This window comes from Clinocottus analis, unplaced genomic scaffold (genome assembly GCF_023055335.1).
Source record: "Clinocottus analis isolate CAN_PGR_092001 unplaced genomic scaffold, fCliAna1.0.p SCAF_40, whole genome shotgun sequence".
In the NCBI taxonomy this organism is placed as follows: domain Eukaryota; kingdom Metazoa; phylum Chordata; class Actinopteri; order Perciformes; family Cottidae; genus Clinocottus; species Clinocottus analis.
This window is the reverse complement of record NW_027176154.1, coordinates 1,037,743-1,062,742: the sequence shown is the minus strand read 5'-3', so window position 1 is coordinate 1,062,742 and position 25,000 is coordinate 1,037,743. Positions and strand designations below refer to the sequence as shown.

Here is a 25,000-nt window from a genome sequence, read left to right as displayed (position 1 = left end):
TCTCTGGTTCTCTCTGGTTCTCTCTCTGGTTCTCTCTTGTTCTCTCTGGTTCTGTCTCTGGATCTTTGTGGTTCTCTCTCTGGTTCTCTCTCTGGTTCTCTCTGGTTCTCTCTCTGGTTCTCTCTCTGGTTCTCTCTCTGGTTCTCTCTTGTTCTCTCTGGTTCTGTCTCTGGATCTTTGTGGTTCTCTCTCTGGTTCTCTCTCTGGTTCTCTCTGATTCTCTCTGGTTCTCTCTGATTCTCTCTCTCTGGTTCTGTCTGTGGATCTCTCTGGTTCTGTCTGAGTCTCTCTGATTCTCTCTGGTTCTCTCTCTGGTTCTCTTTCTGGTTCTCTCTAATTCTCGCTGGTTCTCTCTGGTTCTCTCTGGTTCTCTCTGATTCTCTCTGGTTCTCTCTCTGGTTCTCTCGCTGGTTCTCTCTCTGATTCTCTCTGGTTCTCTCTTGTTCTCTCTCTAGTTCTCTCTGGTTCTCTCTCTGGTTCTCTCTCTGGTTCTCTCTAATTCTCGCTGGTTCTCTCTCTGATTCTCTCTGGTTCTCTCTCTGGTTCTCTCTAATTCTCGCTGGTTCTCTCTCTGATTCTCTCTGGTTCTCTCTCTGGTTCTCTCTCTGATTCTCTCTGGTTCTCTCTCTGGTTCTCTCTCTGGTTCTCTCTCTGGTTCTCTCTCTGATTCTCTCTGGTTCTCTCTCTGGTTCTCTCTCTGGTTCTCTCTCTGGTTCTCTCTAATTCTCGCTGGTTCTCTCTCTGATTCTCTCTGGTTCTCTCTCTGGTTCTCTCTCTGGTTCTCTCTCTGGTTCTCTCTCTGGTTCTCTCTCTCTGATTCTCTCTGGTTCTCTCTCTGGTTCTCTCTCTGGTTCTCTCTCTGGTTCTCTCTAATTCTCGCTGGTTCTCTCTCTGATTCTCTCTGGTTCTCTCTCTGGTTCTCTCTGGTTCTCTCTTGTTCTCTCTCTGGTTCTCTCTGGTTCTCTCTCTGGTTCTCTCTGGTTTTCTCTCTGGTTCTCTTTGGTTCTCTCTCTGGTTCTCTCTCTCTGGTTCTGTCTCTAGATCTCTCTGGTTCTCTCTCTGGTTCTCTCTGGTTCTCTCTCTGGTTCTCTCTGGTTCTCTCTCTCTGGTTCTGTCTGTGGATCTCTCTGGTTCTCTCTCTGGTTCTCTCTCTGGTTCTCTCTGGTTCTCTCTCTCTGGTTCTGTCTGTGGATCTCTCTGGTTCTCTCTCTGGTTCTGTCTCTGGTTCTGTCTCTGGATCTCTCTGGTTCTCTCTCGCTGATTCTCTCTGGTTCTCTCTCTGGTTCTCTCTCTGGTTCTCTCTCTGGTTCTGTCTCTGGTTCTCTCTCTGATTCTTTCTGGTTCTGTCTCTGGTTCTGTCTCTGGTTCTGTCTCTGGTTCTCTCTCTGGTTCTCTCTCTGTACCTGAGATCGGGGAACCTTCTGGCCAGACTGACGAGCTCCAGCTGAACACTTGCAGGATCCTGTAGACGGAGAACCTCAGCGAGGCTGCAGAGAACCTCACCGAGCCACCGAGAGTCACTGCAGCCCTGAGAACAGAGACGCAGTACTTGTGTGTGTGTGTGTGTGTGTGTCTGTGTGTGTGTATGTGTGTGTGTCTGTGTGTTTGTCTGTGTGTGTGTGTCTGTGTGTGTCTCTCACCACCTCTCTGAAGAAGTCAGTGATCTTTTGGGCGTCGTCATTCATCCTCTGAGCTCCGCCCACCTGCTGCTCTCTGCTCTTCATCCTGGACTTCATCATCCTCTTCACATACTGAAGCACCAGGTCCTGATGGAGGAGAGACAGCAGGGACTGCAGACAGATAGGTAGACAGACAGGTGGTTAGACAGACAGGTGGTTAGACAGACAGACAGACAGACTGCAGACAGACAGACAGACAGACTGCAGACAGACAGACAGACAGACAGACAGACTGCAGACAGACAGACAGACTGCAGACAGACAGACTGCAGACAGACAGACTGCAGACAGACAGACAGACAGACAGACAGACAGACAGACTGCAGACAGGTGAGACAGGTAAACTGTCTCACCTGTCTGCAGTCTGGGTGCAGGTCATTCAGGAGCATCAGCTGGTGGTTCAGGAAGTCCAGCAGAGAGTCAACGACAGGAAGTGACCCGTCCAGCCAGACGGGCGTCCACAGCTGGCGGAGACACACCTGAACACAGCCCATTATTAGTCTTATTAGTAGTAGTAATATCATTATTATTATTATTATTAATATATTAATAATATTAATAATAATAATAATAAATATAGCAAATATAATGCGATACCGTCTAATTGTTATTATTATGATTAATAATAATAATAATAATAATAGTTAGATGGTATCGCAGTATATTTGCTTCTCTTTGTTGGATCAGAAGAGGAAGAGCGTCACTACCTTCAGCTCGGTGTGGATGGGACAGGTGAAACACCTGTACCCACAATCCTTCAGGGCCGACAGAGTGTCCAGACAGTGACGTCTCTGCCGCTCTGACAGACTTCCTGTTTGACTTGTGATGTAATCCCTGAGGACCAATCAGCAACACAGCAGGAGAACAGTGACCAATCAGTGCCCCCTTTCACTTTTTAACATCTTACACTTCCCAGAATGCTTCAGGGAGTCCGTGAGGTGTGGCCGCAGGTGTGACAAGTGTGTTACCTACCTGAGCTGCTGCTCACAGACCAGCTGGGCTTTGATCACGGAGGCAGTGTTGCCGTGATGACCCTTCATGAACTGCTGCACACTGGAGAGATAGCTAAACACACGTGATGCGTTCATGAGGGCCGGGAAATTCATGTGTTATTAACGTTCACCTGGCAATCCTTTAACAGTGTTATTTATCATGCATGTTTTGTTGCAGTGGGCGGGGCTTATCGCTGCAGTGGGAGGGGCTTATTACTGCACTAAGGCTCTGCACTTTAAATCTCTCCAGACGTAGTTCAGACTTGGCCTCTTACGGCTCTCTCAGTCCGGCCCGTGTGAGGTCAATCAAACATGAAGAATAAATAAATAAGATGCACGTTATGAATGCAATACAATGGCACTGCTTTTACTTTGAAGTGATTTATGTATGTGCTTTTACTTTGAAGTGGTGTATGTACGTGCGTGTGCTTCTGTAGCTTCACCAACAAGCAGCGTTGAAGACTTTTAGACTTGAGCCTGAGTGAAAGTCTTGTTGTGCAGTTGTTGTGTAGTTTGTGTTCTTAGAGCAGTGGTGCTGCCGCGAGCCGCTCCGCCTCATAAAGAGAAACTCAGTCAGTCTCTCAGGACTCGCTGCAGCTCACAGTCCAGACTCAGAGCTACCATCTCTCACGGTTTCGCCGTGTGACACACACTTCTGCATGTTTTCACACACTCTCACACCACACAACCAATTTCTCACAACAAAAAAAAAAAAGATCTTGGGCCGAGGCGCATTCGTTCATTTTCAAACTCCCCGACGATAGAAGGCACTAAGCAGCACATCTGTAAACCTGTTCGCTGCAGAGACTTCCTGTTTACCCCAAAGAGTCCATTGAGCGTGACTGTCACTCATGTCAGTCTTAAGTCCCGCCCTCCCGCCACACAGCTGTCCGGCGGCGCGTATTTGTCGTCATCGTCATTTAAGTCAGGATCACTTCTGGATCTTTACTCTTCTCTCAAAGAGGAGAACTTTCCTCACAACACAAGATGTTCAAAACAACACAGACTGGACTTTTCTCACTGAGGAACAAAAACTGAACTGAAAACATGAAAAGCACTTATTGCTTTTGTATAAAGTGAATCAACTGCTGGTCTTTAACATCTTTAAGGTAAGAAACAGACTGAACATGGACCAAAGAAGGAGTGGTTTGTCCCTCACAGGGACCCTTACTACTGAACATGGACCAAAGAAGGAGTGGTTTGTCCCTCACAGGGACCCTTACTACTGAACATGGACCAAAGAAGGAGTGGTTTGTCCCTCACAGGGACCCTTACTACTGAACATGGACCAAAGAAGGAGTGGTTTGTCCCTCACAGGGACCCTTACTACTGAACATGGACCAAAGAAGGAGTGGTTTGTCCCTCACAGGGACCCTTACTACTGAACATGGACCAAAGAAGGAGTGGTTTGTCCCTCACAGGGACCCTTACTACTGAACATGGACCAAAGAAGGAGTGGTTTGTCCCTCACAGGGACCCTTACTACTGAACATGGACCAAAGAAGGAGTGGTTTGTCCCTCACAGGGACCCTTACTACTGAACATGGACCAAAGAAGGAGTGGTTTGTCCCTCACAGGGACCCTTACTACTGAACATGGACCAAAGAAGGAGTGGCTTGTCCCTCACAGGGACCCTTACTACTGAACATGGACCAAAGAAGGAGTGGTTTGTCCCTCACAGGGACCCTTACTACTGAACATGGACCAAAGAAGGAGTGGTTTGTCCCTCACAGGGACCCTTACTACTGAACATGGACCAAAGAAGGAGTGGTTTGTCCCTCACAGGGACCCTTACTACTGAACATGGACCAAAGAAGGAGTGGTTTGTCCCTCACAGGGACCCTTACTACTGAACATGGACCAAAGAAGGAGTGGTTTGTCCCTCACAGGGACCCTTACTACTGAACACACTGTTTATGTTGTTCCTGATAAAATACTAATGTTTCTTTTGGTACCTGTTCAGAAAAAGAAAGCAGATGTATAAACTGTACGACATATGTCATGTTCGTGTTCCGTTGCACCTGGATCCACTTTCACCCTCTACCTGCGGAGGAAGCTGTCCAGGTGAGCTGTGATCCTCTGAGCTTCGCTCTGGTCTCTGATCACACAGCTAAAGTCAGTCAGGGAGCCGTTCATCACCTGGACACAAAAACACAGAGACGTGGACACACACCTAGACACACATGACCAGAACACACGCACACATGCACACACATATTTATATATATACCTGGACACGTCTCACCTGGATGACATCGATGGCCAGAGGACTGAAGCAGAACTGGTCGATGAGTTCTGGGTTCTGGCCGCTCAGCCAGCTCTCCTCTTCTTTCTTCAGAGCTGCGTTCAGCCACAACTTCACTTTGTCCTGAAGGAAAAACACGTTTGTATTCTTTAGCATACACTGCAACTCCTTTCAGTGTGAACACTTCAACAGACACTTCAACTCCTTTTAGTTCTCACAGAACAAATTGTTGTGCTACGTTCAAACCAAAAGAGTTGCAACTTTTGCTAATGAACTTTATGAACTCATCATATTATTAACCCACAGAATCATAAGGAATGAAATACATTAAAAACAACTAAACAACAACTGCTAAACAGCTGGTTTTGAAGTCAAATAAAGCAACATTGAAGGACTGGACTCGGACCAGAACCCGGTGGTCTTTACCTCCTTGTGGGTCAGGTACTGGTCCTCCAGACAGTCCAGCTGGTTCTGCGGCAGCAGAGAACCCAGACAGGCGGTCTTGATCCTCCCCTGCAGGTCTTCATGGTTCAGTACGTCTCTGCCGGAAGAAACCAACATGAGCTGATATAGCATTATATACTGTCTTATGTATTATTACTGCGTATTGTATTTATTGTACTCATACCTGTACACATTGTAATGTACATGTAGTAAATATACCTGATGTCTCTTCTTTAGACCATCAATAAAGTCTCACAATATTAAAATATCAGTTAATACATAAGTTAATAAACACGGAGACCACAAACAAGGACACCACGAACGAGGAGACCACAAACAAGGAGACCAACAACAAGGAGACCAACAACAAGGAGACCACCAAGAAGGACACCACAAACAAGGAGACCACGAACGAGGAGACCACAAACAAGGACACCACCAACAAGGACACCACCAACAAGGAGACCACAAACAAGGAGACCACAAACAAGGAGACCACCAACAAGGACACCACAAACAAGGAGACCACCAACAAGGAGACCACAAACAAGGAGACCACCAACAAGGACACCACAAACAAGGAGACCACCAACAAGGAGACCACAAACAAGGAGACCACCAACGAGGACACCACCAACAAGGAGACCACCAACAAGGACACCACAAACAAGGACACCACCAACAAGGACACCACGAACAAGGAGACCACCAACAAGGAGACCACAAACAAGGAGACCAACAACAAGGAGACCACCAAGAAGGACACCACAAACAAGGAGACCAACAACAAGGACACCACCAACAAGGACACCACGAACAAGGAGACCACCAACAAGGAGACCACAAACAAGGACACCACCAACAAGGAGACCAACAACAAGGAGACCACCAAGAAGGACACCACAAACAAGGAGACCACGAACGAGGAGACCACCAACAAGGAGACCACAAACAAGGAGACCACCAACAAGGACACCACCAACAAGGACACCACGAACGAGGAGACCACAAACAAGGACACCACCAACAAGGACACCACCAACAAGGACACCACCAACAAGGAGACCACCAACAAGGAGACCACCAACAAGGAGACCACAAACAAGGACACCACCAACAAGGAGACCACAAACAAGGAGACCACCAACAAGGACACCACCAACAAGGAGACCACCAACAAGAACACCACAAACAGGGAGACCACAAACAAGGAGACCACCAACAAGGAGACCACCAACAAGGACACCACAAACAAGGAGACCACCAACAAGGACACCACACACAGGGAGACCACAAACAAGGAGACCACCAACAAGGAGACCACCAACAAGGACACCACAAACAAGGACACCACCAACAAGGAGACCACAAACAAGGAGACCACCAACAGATCACCATCTGAAAACTGATTAAGTTCTTTGATCCATCAAGCTGAGACCCTGAAGACCACCAGAGACCCAGCTTGGACCCCAAAGACCACCAAAGACCCAGGTGAAGTGTGTTTGATGGACCCACTGTGGATAGCAGCGGTTGATCCAGAACAGTAGGTAGCTGCAGTCGTCCGGTTCCAGTCCAGAACCAGCGAGTTCTGCCAGCCGAGCAGAGAAGCTCCGATGGAAGAGTCCAGCAAAACAGTTGAGGATGTCCATCTGCGGGAGGTAACAGTCCTGCACCGTCCTCAGCACCGTGAGCAGGTCCTCCTTCACACACCTGCCCATACGACACACCTGCACAGGTGTAGTAACATAAGTTATCAACACACCTTCACAGGTGTGTTAGGAACACAAGTTCTCTATACTACACACCTGCATACCGAGCAGGACTACTAGTGTTACTAACTCACCTGCTCGGTGAGGACCCACCTGTCTCTTCAGAGGAGAAGACAGTCCTGGCATCTCCCTGCAGTGGTCCTCTGCGGCCTCCTTCAGTCTGGACTCCACCATGTGGTGGAGCAGAGTGTTGTGGGTCCTGAGACACTTCTGAGGACGCCACACCGGGACCCGGTCCACCGGACAGCCGGTCCAGCGGCGGTCCTGATCCTCCTGCTGCCGTATAGAGGCCACAGCGCTCCTCAGGACCTTCAGGTTCCCAGAGGAGGTGCTGAAGATGTTCTGAACGGCTATCCACATCTGCAGGCTCAAAGCCTCTAGGTCGATCTGCAGCTGGTCCTCCTCTTCCTCACTGGGGGGGTCCTGACTGAAAAGCTGCTCCTCCCTGAGGATCAGCCTCCTGCTGACCTCCTCCAGCTGCTCCTCCTCCTGCTCCAGAACCTCCTGCTCCAGAACCCTCTCTGCAACACACAGAACATTCTTGTATGAACTAGGTGTCACAGAATGTTTGCAGAACCTCAAACTCTGACAGCTCGTTCAAGCTACAGTAATAAATATGAGCAAAACAGGCTGTGAAAATAATTCTTTTCTTTGCTGTTCATCCTCTTCTTTTTTATTCAAAATATTGACACAAATCAGACCTTTTCTTTGAAGTGAATGATCATGAGCACAGGTTGTAAAGCCCTCTGAGGCAAATCTTGTATTTGTGATTTTGGGCTCTACAAAATAAACTGAATTGAAACATTTATTTAAAAGTTTTGTATTTTTCTCCTAAACATGTGTTCCACAATTATTGGCACCCGAGAAAATCTCATGATTTAAATCTAACAGAAGTATATTTCAAGTCTGACATTTATGAGTTCACCTGTTTGATTAGGAACACCTGTGTGGTCAACCATGACTTCCTGTTCGACTGGGGTGTGAATATGAGGTGACACACGCCAGAGCAGCTACTGTCATTCATCAGTCCGGGAAAGACCCGAGAAAACAGTGAGGATTGTTCTGTTGGTTCTGGTCTGATGGTGGTCTATCTGAGGTTCTGCTGGTTCTGGTCTGATGGTGCTCTACCTGAGGTTCTGTTGGTTCTGGTCTGATGGTGGTCTATCTGAGGTTCTGCTGGTTCTGGTCTGATGGTGCTCTACCTGAGGTTCTTTTGGTTCTGGTCTGATGGTGGTCTATCTGAAGTTCTGTTGGTTCTGGTCTGATGGTGGTCTATCTGAGGTTCTGTTGGTTCTGGTCTGATGGTGGTCTATCTGAGGTTCTCTGGTTCTGGTCTGATGGTGGTCTATCTGAAGTTCTGTTGGTTCTGGTCTGATGGTGGTCTATCTGAGGTTCTGTTGGTTCTGGTCTGATGGTGGTCTATCTGAGGTTCTGTTGGTTCTGACCTGTATTGTTGGTGTGGTTCTGCTGTTTGCAGTTCTTCCAGACCTTTGCAGGGTTCTTCAATTTGGGGAACCTCCTCCTCGCTCCTTCAGGGTTCTCCATGCTGCCTCCGGCTGAAACCATTATCAACACGTTCTAATGGAGAACACGATCATCATGCACCATGGAGCGGGTCCACAGAGGGAACCTGGGTTCTGAAGAGAACGTTGAAGTCTCTCTACAGTCTGTGATGATGTCAATAAAACCTTTTTCAAACCTGTTCCACGACGTCATGGTTCCGTGATCCTTCAGCGTCACGTTACAGATCAATAATTAAAACCAGAAGAGATGAATACTTTATACTGTGCTCATGCCCAAGAGGACGCTCACACACACATTGAACAACAGGATGAAGGATAACACGTCATGAAACTGTGAGTTTTCATCGTTTCAAAAGGATCAATAATCTGATCAGAGACCAGCAGAGAGGAAGTGACTCCTTCCCAATGAAACGTGTTGTGTATAAACGACAAAGCAGCTTCTTACCTCTAATCTCAGCGGCGACGGGTTCTGTGGTGCAGGAGCCCGGGAGGGAGGGGGGGGGTGAGGCTAGACACATGAGAGGGGGCGGGGCTATACATATTAAAGGGGGCGGGGCTATACATATTAGAGGGGGCGGGGCTAGACAGGGTGTTATATATATAAATGATATATACATCTATATTATATATATATATATTTATATTTATATTATATATACATATATTTTTGTGTATATGTATGTGCATATATATATATATATATTATATAAGGATAGGATAATGTACTACATATCAGAAGTACATATTGTACTTTATACTGTACTACATTTCAGAGGTACATGTTGTACTTTATATTGCTTTTCATTGCATAGAATAACTGTGCATATGACAGTAAAACTTCTGAGTACTTCATTCATAATTCAGCCTGAAAGAAACAGAAAAATTCATGTCATGAAGTCAGTTTATTACAAATGACCTGATACAAAGAAACCCTGATGATGATGATGAAGAAGAAGAAGAAGAAGAAGAAGAAGAAGAAGAAGAAGAAGAAGAAGAAGAAGAAGAAGAAGAAGAAGAAGAAGGATGTTTTCAGGGACACCTTCGTAATGAAGCATGAACAGCTTTGATAACAGGAAGTGGTCACATGACCAATCACCCAGCGGCAGCAGTGACATCATCACAAACCGGCTAATCAGACTCATGTTGTGGGCAGGTGACGAATCGATACATTCTCATTGGCTGCAGAGCAGGAAAACACCATGACTGTCAAAATAAAACACCATGACTGTCAAAGTAGTGACTGTGGCTCAGTGGTTAGCATGCCTGTTTTTCGACTAATGGTTCAAGTCCCAGTTCCGCTAGTCCATGTCGTTGTGTCCTTGAGCGAGACACTTAACCTCTATTTGCTGCTTGTTGCTGTGTTTACGGTGTTTAGAGCATCATGTAAGTCACTCTGGATAAAAGCGTCAGCTAAATGAAATGTAAAATAAAACAGCTTGACTGTCAAAATAAAACACCAGATATTTGTCAAATGAAAAACTCCACATTTTGTGAACCTTCACCTGCTTTAAGCCAAAGGAACGTGCACCTTACAAAATAAAAGTTCATCCTCTCGACATCCGTCTTCAGGACAGCGAGGTTAGCATTTTCCCTCTCTCCATTCTTTGTGCTGAGCTAGGCTAACCAGGAAGTTATAAAACGGTAAAGTTTAGCAGAACCTGGATGCTGAGCGGCGGTGAAGACAGACAGATCGGTAGAAAGCTCTGCAAAGAGAGATTCTGGTGATATGAAAGGTGTTGTTTAGTATTAACTGCTCTGCAGGAGGACAGAAACAATATTATCATCGCCACCATTATGAACGTTATTTTATGCCATGAAAAGAAAACCAAAGTGTTGCGTTCGTGAGCTCAGAATCAGAACCGGATCTTTGGGCTTCATTGGTTGCGGTTGAGGAAGGAGATGCGTTTGAGGACCAGCAGGACGGTCGGCTGTTCCAGCTCCACAGACATTCAGCGACAGCGAAATAGAACATTCACAGTAAAATAGAACTTTCTCTTCTACTCACAGACAGAAAACACAAGCGGTCATGTGACCAACGCAGCGCAGCAACAGGTTATTAATTATTCAAGCATTTTGTAGCTTTCACTAAACGTTGTTCTACAGACTTCTACTGGTGAAGTACGGGTCTCATGAATCCACACAGAGGCAGCGCCTCCAGTCCTGCAGGGAGTCCGGGTTTCAGGAATCGGTTCTCGGGGTGTTCAGAACCTCATTAGCTTCACTGTGCCCCAGAATTGGAATGTCTCACAATGCAGTGCTCTAAGGGACCGGAGGTGAGGTGAAGACCATCAGTCCTCACGGTGCTCAGACAGATCAGCAGCCCTGGTCTCTATTCTGGCCCGCCATGTGGGTTCCTGGTCTCTCTATCTGGGAAAGATGACTTTGGAGCAGCTCTTCAGTCTCACCTGAAGGCTTCTCAGGGCCCAGGACGACTTTGGGACCCCGAGGAGGACCAGGAGCTGCTGGCGATCTGGTTCAACTCCTTCTGTTCAGGTTTGTGTTTCCTGACCCTCATCGAGGAGCATCTCTGCCTTCAGGAGGCTTTTGGTCCTTCATATCTACAGAAACCAGGTCTTCATGAAGCCCTGCAGGACTCTACAGAAGGCCAGTAGGGACAAACCTTGAGCCTTGTCTTCACTGGATTACACCAGAGCTAGCGCATTGGACTTCTGGTTCTCTATTGGTTCTGGTGTGACGTAATTAAACAAGCATGTACCTTGTGTACCAAAACCTCATACTAGGACTAAGTGTAGCGCTGTAGACTATCAGTGTATGGTCTGGAACAGGGACAACGAGAAATGAACTGCAGAACCATGAGGGCCAGAACCATAAAGACCAGAAACGCAAGGACCAGAACTGTGAGGAACAGGACCCTTTGGTTCTGCAGCTGGTCATCAAGTCAGCTGATCACTGGAAGGAGGCGGGGCCACGTCTCTGCAGATGGCGTGGATTCATGGCTCCGGCCCGCAGGTGCTAAGGGAGCCACTCAGGCCAAGTAGTGGGCCCCGCCGGGTCCACGAGGTGGTCTTTTGGTGCTTGTGTTGGCGTTGGAGGTCGGAGGGACGCGGGGTCTGGTGCTGGGTTTCTTCTCCCTGGAAGACGGTAGAGTCGGACCAACGACGGCAGGCTGTAGACCCCCGCCAGGCTCCACAATGGTGTTGATCACTATAACAGAAGAAAGAGTGGTTAGCCTAGCCTAGCAAAAAGAGTGGTTAGCCTAGCTTAGCAGAAAGAGTGGTTTGTTAGCGCAGAGATTGGCTTCTGTGTAATAATACTTTGGGTTTGTAATCAAAAACTTAGTTGCATGTCCCATATTATAGAAATAACAATTGTCTGTATTTTCCCTGTGCTGCCCATTTCTCAGCGGGCAAGAGATGTATTACATATAAGGTATTATATATAATATAATGTATTCTATATTATAATGTATTATATGTTAAACCCGGTTCCATGATTGTAGACATAAAGTGTGTGTTTACCTTCCAGCTGCCTCTGGACTCGTCTCAGCTCTTTCAGAATGGAGGTGATCTCCTGCAACACCAACAGAAAAGGTTCAGAAAAGCTTCAGAGTTCAGAAAAGGTTTCCTTCAGAGCCTCAGAATTACTCATCACAGTTAAGAGGTTACATAAGAACCTTGTTGGAGGTTTTCAGTATGGGGACTTCATTCTCAGCGTTGATTTTGGCCTCAATCTCCTCCCAGACCTCGGCCTTGTTCTGGAACAGAACCCTGAGAACACAATACAGGGTCACACCCAGCGCAAGACCAAACCACAGCAGACCACTTCATGGAGATTAGATGAACCCTTCCCCAGACCTGGACCACCAAATACAAACTGAACCCCTAACACACTGAACCTGGATCCTTACTTCATTTTTTCAGCCAGCTGCTCTGTGTTCTCCCGGATGGCCTGGGACAGCTGAGACACCGGGTTCAGCATCAGGTTGTCCAGAACCACCTTAAGGATTCATTCAGAGACAGAGAGGAACCAGGTGAGTCCTCAACAGCAGTTCATGTCCCAGAACATCAGAACCAACTGCAGCTCCTTCAGTTTGATGAAAGCAAGAAATGTTCACACTGCAGACTCAGGACATTACGGTTATTGTTTTAATGTATTTGTATCAGCTAGTAAATTACAACCGGACTGTTTCCTGCTCCCTCTATACCAAGGTACTCTCCTTAAACCACGGTACTCCCTCTATACCAAGGTACTCTCCTTAAACCACGGTACTCCCTCTATACCAAGGTACTCTCCTTAAACCACGGTACTCCCTCTATACCATGGTACTCTCTTTAGACCACGGTACTCCCTCTATACCAGGGTACTCTCTTTAGACCACGGTACTTCCTCTATACCAGGGTACTCTCTTTAGATCACGGTACTCCCTCTATACCAGGGTACTCTCTTTAGACCACGGTACTCCCTCTATACCAGGGTACTCTCTTTAGACCACGGTACTTTTCTATACCAGGGCACTCTCTTTAGACCACGGTACTTTTCTATACCAGGGTACTCCCTCTATACCATGGTACTCTCTTTAGACCACGGTACTCCCTCTATACCAGGGTACTCTCTTTAGACCATGGTACTTTTCTATACCAGGGCACTCTCTTTAGACCACGATACTTTTCTATACCAGGGTACTCTCTATAGACCACGGTACTCCCTCTATACTAGGGTACTCTTTTTAGACATGGTACTTCCTCTAGACCAGGGTACTCCCTCTACACCAGGGTTCTCTCTTTAGACCACGGTACTCCCTCTATACCAGGGTACTCTCTTAAAACATGGTACTTCTTCTAGACCAGGGTACTCCCTTTAGACCATGGTACTCCCTCTATACCAAGGTACTCTTTTTAGACATGGTACTTCCTCTAGACCAGGGTATTCTCTCTAGAACATGGGACTTTCTCTAGAACAGGGTACTCCCTCTAGAACAGGATACTCCCTATATAACATGGTACTCCCTGTAGAACAGGGTACTCCCTTTTGAACATAGTACTCCCTATAGAACAGGGTACTCTCTATAACAGGGTACTCCCTCTAGAACATGGTACACCCTATAGATCATGGTACTCCCTTTATACCAGGGTACTCCCTCTATACCAGGGTATTTCCTTTAGACCATGGTACTCGCTCTAGAACATGGTACTCCTTAAAGAACGGGGTACTTTTTCTCGAACATGGTGCTGGGTCCTCAGCGAGTTCCAGTCAGAGAGAACTTCTACATGCAAAGGTCCGAACACCACAATGTCCAACTTAGCTCTATGATTTAGTGCCAACAGTTGTATTAACGTCTGTATGTCGTCAACATGTATTTGTAATTGAATAACCTCCAAAGAAGATTTCCAATTTAACTGGAATCATTATAAATGATACATCCTCAAATAATAAATACATTATCTTCTTGAATTTCTTGAATTTATTAGTGAACGCTGCTCAAAATAATTCAATAAACGTTCCTCTAGCGCCACCCTGGGGACAAACTTTGCATGTGTAGCTCCACTCAGACGGAAGATGTCTGTAACTTACAGTGGGATGAAGATGAGCCGGGCGAAGCTAGCTAGCAGTTTGGAAGTCAGGACAACGTTCCTATGTGATTTGTTTGAAAAGTTCTATCAAATAATAATTAATACATTGAAAACCATGTGACATCAACACAAACGCTGAGCTGCAGTGTGAACGCTCTCAGTGGGTTAGACAGGACCTCTTCGCGGTTCCACGGACGGCGTTGCTTAGAACCGGGCTCCGGCTCATTCATGTTTGCGTCCAGGTCCAAGACGACAGCAGAACCTGGAGGAACCTTCTGGTAGTTTAAACTGGCCTCAGGGATATGTTGGACCAGCTGGAAAGAGAGTAAAGGGAGGCTGGCTTCGGTGATCCAACCACTGAATATTGGTTATTGAACCAGCGAGCAGTCGCCGTGAAGGCGGAACCCCGTGAGCGCATGCACCAAGTCCACATGCAGCTGATGGTGGAGGCAGTGAGGTTTAGTACTGCTGGGATACAGCAGGGAACCAGAACAGGGAGGTGTAAGAGTGCAGGAAGATCCTACTGGGCAGCTAAAGATCCATGAACTGTCCCAAAACCAGTCAAACCAGTTAATTAATGGTGGAGGTAAATGTAAGTTAATAGTAAACACAAAATCAATGTGAGCAGGAATCAGACTGACAACACAGATGTGAGTGAACAGGAACCGAGTGTAAAGGAGACAAATAAATACATTATATACTTTATACATAAATACTCCTTTTTTTTGGCTGGAGCGCCTGACCAGTACTATGATCATACTCACAGATGGTAATGAACTACAACATTTGTTAGAGTAGAGTAGACTAACGTAGTGAAGAGTAGGATAAGTAGCTAAAAACTGTCCGGGTTGAGTAGAGTCTGTTTAGGTAGAGTCTGTTTGGGTAGAGTCTAGTTGGGTAGACTCTCGTTGGGTAGAGTCTGGTTGGGTAGAGTCTGGTTGGGTAGACTCTCGTTGGGTAGAGTCTGGTTGGGTAGAGTCTGGTTGGGTAGACTCTCGTTGGGTAGAGTCTGGTTGGGTAGAGTCTGGTTGGGCATCGTTTGGTTAAGTAGAGTCTGTTTGGGTAGAGTCTGGTTGAGTAGAGTCTGTTTGGGTAGAGTCTGGTCGGGTAGAGTCTAGTTGGGTAGAGTCTAGTTGGGTAGAGTCTAGTTGGGTAGAGCTTGGTTGGGTAGAGCTTGGTTGGGTAGAGCTTGGTTGGGTAGAATTTGTTTGGGTAGACTCTGGTTGGGTAGAATCTGGTTGGGTAGAGTTTGGTTAAGTAGAGTCTGGTTGGATAGAGTCTAGTTGGGTAGAGTCTGGTTGGGTAGAGTCTGGTTGGGTAGAGTCTGGTTGGATAGAGTCTAGTTGGGTACAGCTTGGTTGGGTAGAGTCTGTTTGGGTAGAGCCCCGTAGGTTTAGGTCGCGATGTAATACCGGTTCACCTGTTTGTCACTTCACACCCTGACTGTGTAGACTGAGTCCAGCTTGGATTTGTTTTGAGTTCACTCAGTGGTTTTGTGGTTAATAATCTTTCATACCAAACCACTCAATCATGCAAACGTCAAAACCAAAAAAATGCTTCAGAACAGTCCAACACGGGTGAGAGGGGAGTGTTAGGATTCGTGACGAGAGGGGCATGATCGAGAGGAACCAATCACACTGCAGGAGGAGTGATGAGTCAGAGTAAGACACCTGAGATGGTCCAAACCCACAGAAGTATGGAAAAGATGGCCTCTGAGCAGCACAACAGAGAAATGAATCATGAGAATCCAAAGCAACCTGGAACTCAACCGCAGAAAAGCATTTCCTCACGACACACTGCGATGTTTTGAATATCAGAGAGATGATAGACTGAACAAAAAAGGTGCTGCTCAGGATCAGTTGTCTTCAGATTCCATCTGTTAAACTTTAAACATGTGTACATATAACAAACTGACCTCACCTTGTTGTGGTGGATGTAATGATTGTGGTACTTGTGGTGGTTGTGGTAGCTGTGGTGGTTGTAGTGGTTGTGGTGGTTGTAGTTGTTGTAGTGGTTGTGGTGGTTGTAGTTGTTGTGGTAGTTGTGGTATTTGTGGTGTGGTGGTTGTAGTGGGTGTGGTATTTGTCATGGTTGTGGTAGCTGTGGTGGTTGCAGTTGTAGTATTTGTGGTGCTTGTAGTGGTTGTGGTATTTGTGTTGGTTGTGGTGGTTGTAGTTGTGGTGGTTGTGGTATTTGTGGTGGTTGTAGTGGTGGTGGTAGTTGTAGTTGTAGTGTGGTGGTTGTGGTATTTGTGGTGGTTGTAGTGGTTGTGGTGGTGGTGGTGTGGTGGTTGGGGTGGTTGGGGTGGTTGTAGTTGTGGTGTGGTGGTTGTAGTTGTAGTGTGGTGGTTGTAGTGGTTGTGGTGGTGGTGGTGTGGTGGTTGTAGTTGTAGTGTGGTGGTTGTAGTGGTTGTGGTGGTGGTGGTGTGGTATTTGTGGTGGTTGTGGTGGTTGTAGTTATGGTGTGGTGGTTGTAGTGGTTGTGGTATTTGTGGTGGTTGTAGTGGTTGTAGTGTGGTGGTGTGGTGGTTGTGGTAGTTGTGGTGGTTGTAGTGGTTGTGGTGGTGGTGGTGTGGTATTTGTGGTGGTTGTGGTGGTTGTAGTTATTTTGTGGTGGTTGTGGTGGTTGTAGTGTGGTGGTGTGGTGGTTGTGGTAGTTGTGGTGGTTGTAGTTATGGTGTGGTGGTTGTAGTGGTTGTGGTATTTGTGGTGGTTGTGGTGGTTGTGGTATTTGTAGTGGTTGTGGTATTTGTAGTGGTTGTAGTTGTGGTGGTTGTAGTGATTGTGGTATTTGTGGTGGTTGTAGTTGTGGTGGTTGTAGTGGTTGTAGTGGTTGTGGTATTTGTGGTGGTTGTAGTTGTGGTGGTTGTACTGGTCAAAGTGGTTGTGGTGGTTGTAGTGGTTGTGCTGGATGATTGGTATTGTGCAGCGTTGCCCACCTCCTCCCTGGCAGAGATGGTAGAGGCCAGCGTATTGGGCAGCGAACTGGGTGAGGTGGCGGTGCCCATGCCGGAGCTCGGCGAGTCTCCGTCTCCAGCAACATCGTGGATTTCCTTTGCCAGGATGGCCAGATCTTTGGCCAGGTCCTGGCTGAGCCTGCAGGGGGACACAAACATAAAGTTTTTGATGCACAGGTAAAGAACGGCAGGCTTCTAATTGCACGTCAGGGTTGTTGTTGTTTTTACTTGGCGATCTCAGCGCTGTGTGTGGACCAGTTCTGATACGGGTCGACCTCGCTCTGGTCCTCGTCTTCCTCCGTTTCCAGGGAGACGGACTTGGATCGAGTGGCAGCCGTCCGGTGGCGTGGCGTCTGGGAGGAAGTGGAGGGATGGGAGCCACGCTTGGCTTTGGGGTTCCCTGCACTCGCCTCGTAGTCTTCTTCAGAGGATGAAGAGAAGTCTGAGCCCTTCTGTCTGCGACGGGAACCTGGAAACAATTAGATTTGGGTTCATTTTACAGAAGAAGCTCAACCAGTCTCAGTCCTGTTGGTTGGTTTCCCAGTTGTTAATTCACCAGTTTGAACAAGGAAACACCGAGCTGGAAACATCCTTTTAGATTTGTGATTAATTCAAAAGATTGTGATTGTCATGAGAATTTAGTATAATGAATCTACAATGTCCTAATATTGCTTTGACATTCTGACCGATGCTGGTAAGCTGTTTCCATGGTAACAGGAACCCGATATGATCCACAATGAGAGTAAAAGGACAGACTATCATCATGTCTCTCATATAGTAGTTAAACAGTTTATTACTACAGAAAAAAACTTATTAATCAGAAAGATCCCGATTTAAATAATATAACATGTATTTTATAAGACAGAGTTGAATTTTTCCTCATCATCAGAAATTACATTGAACCGATGTTAGAGACCAAATCCTTGAGCACAATCGAGAGGAGGAGCAGGTCAAACACTAATGACAAGAAAAAAAGGATGTATGTCTACATTATTAAAATCCAGCCAGGACTCACTGGCGGTGGAGTACTTGGCTCCGCTGGACCGGGTTCGGGTCAGCGGTTGCTTCCCCAAAGCTCCGCCCCCTTTGCTAGCTGCCTGGCGGGCGTCGCCCACGGATGTCTTCCGGGCGGTGACGACGGTCTCAGAGTTCCGGTTGGAGAAACCGCAGCGACCAGTGGAGGACGTCTCGTTGTCACTGGGAGTCGTGAAGGAACCGGTTCTCTTCCTGGGCATCGCCAGGATGTCCAGCCTGGACAGCTTCTTTCCATCGGCAGACGCTTTGGACGGTGCAGTCATATGGTCAGAGTTCTGGGAGCCCCGGTCGGTCTCAGCGCCTTCATTATCCGAAGTCTCCCCCAGGCGTGCTCGGCGTAGCATGGAGGCCCGCGTCGGCCGTGGTGCTGACAAGCTGTTGGATCGTGTCAAAACCTGCTGGGTTGCCGTCTTGGGCGTCTTTCCATTGTCTTCTTTCTGAAGAGGGGCGATGAGTTTCTTGCTGCGGCTGGACGGACGGGAAATTTCATGGTCAGATGATGTTGTTTCGGTCCAGTGTTGACCAGAACCCTGCTTGTTCTCTGACAGATCCAGAGATCCGCGGTTTCCTGCACTGCGGCGCATCTGGAAGCGCTTTGCTGCCTCTGCCTTGCTCGATGTATCCATAGTCATCTGGTTTCGCCGTTTCTCAGAGAGACGTTCACGGGCAGAAAGCTGCCGTCCCTTCTGTTGGATGGACGGGCTGGAAGAAGACTTCTCCTTTTGAAGGCTGCTGATGGCGCCACGCTTTTTGGAAGCAGAGCTGATGGGAACGTTCTTGCTACTCACCTGGCTCACGGTGCTCGCTGTGTCCACATCCGACTCACCAGAGAGAGAGTCGTCCATGTGGGTGGAGGAGCCTCCTTTCTTTGAGCTCCGGCCGGAGCCGGAGGAGGGGAACTTAGAGTCCAGAGAGGACAGAGTTCCCTCGGCCTCCTGGAGGAAGGACTGTGGGTCCTGAATGGTCTCCCTCCTCTGCTCCATATCTCTGATGGACGGGTGGCTGGAGATGTGAGGAAGCTTCTTCATCTGGATGGTGTCGCTCGGCCGGTCTTTTGTAAAGCTTTCCTGTCGGACAATTGATGATATGCAGCTGTCTTTAGTCGGGACAGAATCCTTGTCCTGTATTTGGAGGTTTGGAGCAGAGCTGTTGGGTTTGACACCGGTTTGTCTGGGTTCATGTCCACTCAGGTGTCGGATCAGGACGGTGGTGGCGGGGGGTTTTGCCGGGGGTTCGCGTGTTCTCTCAGACTGTACGGGGCTCCGGGCCTGGTCAGGTTTGCCTGGACTGTCCTCAGAACCAATGTAGAAGGAGGTGGATTTGAAGGAGGGAGACACTTTCTCTGGACCCTTGAAGAGAGGACCGGCGGCCCCTGGAGTCAAAGATCCAGTCCTGGCCTGATTCTTCTTGGTGTTCTCCAGAACGAGCCCATCATCTGAGCGACTGGCGTCACTGAGGCTGTCTGGGTCAACATCATCCTGAACGGACAGGCGCTGGGTGGAGTCCTGTGGGCGGAGAGGGCCGGCGACTCTGTCCAGAGGTTCCTGGACTTGGTAAGGCTCATGGCGAATCAGGATGCTTGGCGCAACACTATCCAGCTTTTCTGGAGGCACCTGGGGCAGCAGCCTTCTCGTCCTGGAGCTGTGGCTGGACTCCGACTCAGAGTTATCGTAGCTGTAATTTCCCATCGACCGGCTGATGAAGCGCAAATCTACAAAAACAATTCAAGTTATCTTAGGTTTTCAAATAAAATGTTATATGAATAAACATAGATTGTATTTCAAAAATAGAAGTTTCAAGGCCCAAACTTTTAATTACTGTGCTCGCACCAACAACAAGATCACCTGTTCTGCTTTTAACAATGGCCATGTCAAAAGGGAGTCGCTGGCCACTACGCCACCGTGCAGCCCCAATGGGGTAGAACATTATTTGTATTTGATACCCAACTCTTAACACATAATGTTTGGATCATCTTTAGAAAACTGCATAGACAAAAATAAAACGGCACCTTCCAGACAATCCCCTTGAGGTGCAGTGGATCCAGGTTCAGCATAGCTGTCTGCCAGACTGGCCCAACGGGAAACCCACTTGGGTCCTTCCAGACCTGCTGCCTGAGCAGGTGGAACCTAGAAAACAAAACCACATGATGAACTTTACCGAACGATACCAACGTGGAACCAAAGAGTCTGACAAAACTCAACATAGTGAATTATGTACCAGGAGAATCTGAGGGAATAGTAACACTAGACTTCATGCACTGGGATCATGAACATGCTACACAGGTGTTTTTCCAGATTATGTTTTTCCTCGGTTTACCTGTATGGGGCCTGTTGGGGGGCCGCTGATAGCAGCTGGGATAAAGCCATGCATTGGGTCCACAGTTCTACCATCGCTAGGCAGGTTAGCTTGCTCATCCTTGCCATCATTCATTACAGGTCTATAGACTCCTGTGTTCACACCACTGTACTCTGGAGAGTCGAGGACACCAAACACCTGTCAGAGCACAGGGCATGCATAAGGACGGGGGCAGGATCATGGCAACAGGAAGGAGCAAGAAGGACAAGAGGTTGCATGCATCCCTGAAGCCTTTTAGAACACACTTTTTATTTTAGCACCTCAAAGGAAAATATTTGTAGGTCTCATAAAGTTATATAACCTTTTCTGCAGTTCAAACCATGTTTATATTGACAATTCTATTGTGGACTGACGATTTGGAGAAGACTTACAGGTGTCTCACTTATTTGGATGTTATAATACAAATAAGGTCTTTACCGCTACCCCCAAAAATAAACTCTAGAGGGATGTTCGTTTGTGTCTTGTCAGAAGCTACCAGCACCATGAGGTCTGTGTGAGGTCACCTGATCGATCATGCTGCGAGCGTCCTCCACCTCTTTGTCCTGCGTCTCGGTCTCGATTGTGTAGGTCCCGGCATCGCTCAGGCTGTCGTCCTCCTCGTTCCTTATCATCCTCTGGGAAGCTTTGGGGTCTCCTGCCCGGATGCCGAGGGGCAGCATGGGGGACATGGGAGGCCCAGAGGAGTGGACCGGAGAAGCGGTCTGAACAGCAGCATTGGGGAGGCATGAGGACTTTGACATTGCTGGAGGCTGCAAGGTGGACATAGGGTAGGAGCCCGGGGAAGGTGCCGGAGGTTCTTGGGGGGAAGGAATTCTTGCATGAGGCGACATCATCACTGGCGGCGCAGACATCGGGGGAGGGGACATCTTGTCCCTTGTTGGGGAAGAATCCTGTCGAACAGAATCCTTCAGGAATTCAGCAGCAAACTCCTGGGCGAGCTTGGACTTCTTCCCGACACTGCCGAAGGGTCTAATGGCGACACCTGAGGAGGAGCGAGCAGAGGAACCGGAGGAGGCCACCTCCCCCTCGGTCTTCTCCCTCTTCAGAGAGCTGGATCTCTGGGGGCCACCGTGGCCCTGACCCTTCAGGGGAACCGTCACCTGCTGGGTGGGAGGGATGTGGCCGTGCACGGACGCCGGCCTTTCGCCGCCTTTCCGGCGCTCCAGCTTGGCCTTCAGGGCGGAGTACGAGTCTGGGTGGGCAGGGTTGTGCGTGAAGGACTGCGAGCGCTTTTTGCGTGGGTTGTCGTCGAAGAACTCGATGATGAAGGCCTGCTGGGGGAGGTGCTCGGGGGGCCCCTGCTTGGGCTCTTCTGCGGTGGGGGACTGGTCCTGAGGAGGACTCTGGGACACAGAGGAGCACGGGGCCGGTCCGGGTGGCAAGGACTGCGGCGCTGGAGGGGGCTGGCAGTGGATCGACGGCCCCGATCGGATCGTCTGCTGTGACGCCTCAGACTGCTCCGATTGGATGGAATGGTGAGATTGACTCCTCCCCCCTGAGAGGACCGGGTCCTCTGAGTCACTCTGGGTTCCGTCGTCATGATGGTGACCTGATGAGAAGAAAAGTCCGGTTAGTCATGAGGACAGCGGTCTGGGCTGGTCGTCCGGCAGCATTGGGATTTTTCAGGTACTAATATACTACAATGAATGATTTTTAATGCTTTATTAGACTCCTACAAGCTCGTAGTGGTGTCTTTTATTAAAGTGTATTTATTAACGATCTAGTAAAACGGCCCGCACGCAGAAGTGACGGTGAGGTTACAGGGTTTATGTAATTACATTAATTTAACAGTGAGTTTAATTTGTTCTGAGCCGATTGAACTTTTCCCACAATGCTTTACTGTAAATGAAGGAAGTTAATCAACGTTGTGGTTCCGGAGATCCTCCAGGTGACATCACTTGACTTATTCGTTTCTTTTCTTCTCTGATAATGGCGTCGCCGGGCTCGGAGTGCAAAAGGTTAAACGTGGACTCTGACCTCTGAGCGTCTTGATGTTGATGGCGAGGTCGCTCTTGGTGCTGTAAGCGTCCTCGCACGGCGGGCGCCTCCTCATCATGCTGACGTCGCTGTGGACCAGCCAATCGGCCACCTTGCTCTCCGCTGACATCATGTCTGTGGGCGTGGCCGTCGTGTTGGGCGGAGTCGGCTGCTTCCTCTGGCGGGTGGAGAACTTGGTGACGTGGTCTTTGATCTTGATCTTGCCGGGCATACAGTCGTCAAACTCAATGGTGAAGGAGGCGTGGCTCTGGACGACGGGCGGGGTCGGGGTGGGGGAGGCCGCTGGGGAAGGGGGCGTGTCTGTGTCCTTGGTGGGGATCTCGTGAAGCTCCGCCCCCAAAGCCCTCGGGTGCTGGAAGTCCTTGGTGGGGATCTCAAAGTAGCTCGGCTCACGGTGGTAGGGAGGGAAAGCGGTCTGGGATTGGGAGTCTGGCAGAGATCCGGTAAAGTCCGGTTCCACCAACGAGTCTCTCTGGACTTCTGGAACATTCAGTAATAATAACAACAACAATAAAAACAGGTACTACAACCACTAAATGATATTAAATAATAATAATAATAATAGTAATAATAATAATAATAAATACATAAATGAAAGCTGATGAAGTGTTTTACCTGCATCATCGCTAGTCTGAACTGTATTCCCATAATCCTCTTCTCCCCACCAAGATGGCTGCCCATACAGAGGAGTGGGCCGACACGCTGGAGACTCTGCGCACACACACACACACACACACACACACACACACACACACACACACAGAACACACAGACACACACACATTAAGCTCAGTGTAAACTGTCTTAATGTTTGTAGTAATATTTACAGTATTTTTATGGACTTGATGTACTTTGTGTACCTTGTGTACTCTGTGTACTCTTGGTACTCGGTGTTTTCTCTGATCTGGCTCGGTCCTCCAGCTCCGTCTTCTTCTCTGAAGCCTTCAGATTCATCTGCAGCTGACTGCTGTACTTCTCATGCTGCAACACACTGAGCATTAACACACACTCACATAGACACACACACACACTCACACAGACCCACACGAACACACACTCACATGTACACACACAGACACACACTGACCTTCAAAGCCTCTTCTGGAACTTTGTGTTGACTTTTCTCCAAAACGTAGACGTGAGAATGTGAAGAGGTTAAGAAACCTACTGACGTTATGACACACACACACACAGACACACACACACACACACACAGACACACACACACACACACAGACACACACACACACACAGACACACAGACGCACACACACACACACAGAAGCACACACACACACACACAGAAGCACAGACAGACAGACAGACACACACACACACACACACACCCTCTGAAGGATATCGTATCCGAAGCGGACCAGGTCCGCCCCCCTCAGGGTGATGTAGGTCTGGTCAGGAATCCTCAAGTCGTTCACGAACGTCTGGGTCAAACAACACAAACGATGTTTTCAAATGAAGCGATCCGATTGGTTCATAGTGGATGTCGTCATGGTGACGTCTCTCATTTGTGAAGCCTCCACTCTAACGTTTTGGCCGTCGCCATCTTGTTTTTGCAACCAGATCCAAGTGACCAAAGTAGTTGAAGTGAGCCCTAAAGCACCCTGTCTCACCCTAAAGCACCCTGTCTCACCCTGAAGCACCCTGTCTCACCCTAAAGCACCCTGTCTCACCCTAAAGCACCCTGTCTCACCCTGAAGCACCCTGTAGGCCCACCCTAAAGCACCCTGTCTCACCCTAAAGCACCCTGTCTCACCCTGAAGCACCCTGTCTCACCCTAAAGCACCCTGTAGGCCCACCCTAAAGCACCCTGTCTCACCCTAAAGCACCCTGTCTCACCCTGAAGCACCCTGTCTCACCCTAAAGCACCCTGTCTCACCCTAAAGCACCCTGTCTCACCCTGAAGCACCCTGTCTCACCCTAAAGCACCCTGTCTCACCCTAAAGCACCCTGTCTCACCCTGAAGCACCTTGTTTCACCCTTCACCTTGTTTCACACCTTCATCCTGTCTCACCCTTCACCTCGTCTCACCCCTTCACCCTGTCTCACCCTTCACCTCGTCTCACCCCTTCACCCTGTCATACCCTTCACCTTGTCTCACCCCTTCACCTTGTCTCACCCTTTACCTAGTTTCACACCTTCACCCTGTCTCACTCCTTAACCTCGTCTCACCCCTTCACCCTGTCTCACTCCTTCACCCTGTCTCACTCTTCACCCTGTCTCACTCCTTTACCCTGTCTCACTCCTTCACCCTGTCTCACTCCTTCACCCTGTCTCACCCTTCACCTCGTCTCACCCCTTCACCCTGTCTCACCCCTTCACCTCGTCTCACCCCTTCACCCTGTCTCACCCTTCACCTTGTCTCACCCCTTCACCTTGTCTCACCCTTTACCTAGTTTCACACCTTCACCCTGTCTCACTCCTTCACCCTGTCTCACCCTTCACCCTGTCTCACTCC

The 25,000-nt window shown here is 48.4% G+C and overlaps 2 protein-coding genes across 5 annotated transcripts in view; both read right to left on the bottom strand.

Annotated features, from left to right (window-relative positions):
• The window catches only part of LOC137801389 (tumor necrosis factor alpha-induced protein 2-like), a 9,398-nt gene extending 660 nt beyond the window's left edge, over positions 1–8,738 (bottom strand). The window contains exons 1-11 of the mRNA XM_068598797.1: positions 8,575–8,738; positions 7,223–7,650; positions 6,876–7,087; positions 5,343–5,457; positions 4,917–5,039; positions 4,716–4,810; positions 2,652–2,744; positions 2,387–2,513; positions 2,033–2,158; positions 1,641–1,790; positions 1,404–1,528 (exon numbers count right to left, since the gene is read on the bottom strand). Coding sequence (XP_068454898.1) covers positions 1,404–1,528; positions 1,641–1,790; positions 2,033–2,158; positions 2,387–2,513; positions 2,652–2,744; positions 4,716–4,810; positions 4,917–5,039; positions 5,343–5,457; positions 6,876–7,087; positions 7,223–7,650; positions 8,575–8,695 — 1,715 coding nt within the window. The 5' untranslated portion in view covers positions 8,696–8,738. The remainder of the gene's footprint in view (positions 1–1,403; positions 1,529–1,640; positions 1,791–2,032; positions 2,159–2,386; positions 2,514–2,651; positions 2,745–4,715; positions 4,811–4,916; positions 5,040–5,342; positions 5,458–6,875; positions 7,088–7,222; positions 7,651–8,574) is intronic.
• A 797-nt stretch (positions 8,739–9,535) lies between these two features.
• The window catches only part of cep170bb (centrosomal protein 170Bb), a 17,497-nt gene continuing 2,032 nt past the window's right edge, over positions 9,536–25,000 (bottom strand). The window contains exons 4-20 of one of the 4 annotated variants that reach the window (XM_068598734.1): positions 23,888–23,966; positions 23,615–23,673; positions 23,388–23,508; positions 23,143–23,238; positions 22,507–23,007; positions 21,033–22,078; positions 20,491–20,667; positions 20,183–20,300; positions 18,155–19,885; positions 17,368–17,608; positions 17,122–17,278; positions 15,854–15,895; positions 14,360–14,497; positions 12,521–12,609; positions 12,287–12,380; positions 12,132–12,183; positions 9,536–11,817 (exon numbers count right to left, since the gene is read on the bottom strand). In XM_068598734.1, the coding sequence (XP_068454835.1) occupies positions 11,639–11,817; positions 12,132–12,183; positions 12,287–12,380; positions 12,521–12,609; positions 14,360–14,497; positions 15,854–15,895; positions 17,122–17,278; positions 17,368–17,608; positions 18,155–19,885; positions 20,183–20,300; positions 20,491–20,667; positions 21,033–22,078; positions 22,507–23,007; positions 23,143–23,238; positions 23,388–23,508; positions 23,615–23,673; positions 23,888–23,966 (4,920 nt within the window). In that variant the 3' untranslated portion in view covers positions 9,536–11,638. The remainder of the gene's footprint in view (positions 11,818–12,131; positions 12,184–12,286; positions 12,381–12,520; positions 12,610–14,359; positions 14,498–15,853; positions 15,896–17,121; positions 17,279–17,367; positions 17,609–18,154; positions 19,886–20,182; positions 20,301–20,490; positions 20,668–21,032; positions 22,079–22,506; positions 23,008–23,142; positions 23,239–23,387; positions 23,509–23,614; positions 23,674–23,887; positions 23,967–25,000) is intronic. The other 3 variants (XM_068598735.1, XM_068598736.1, XM_068598737.1) reach the window with 3 other exon arrangements.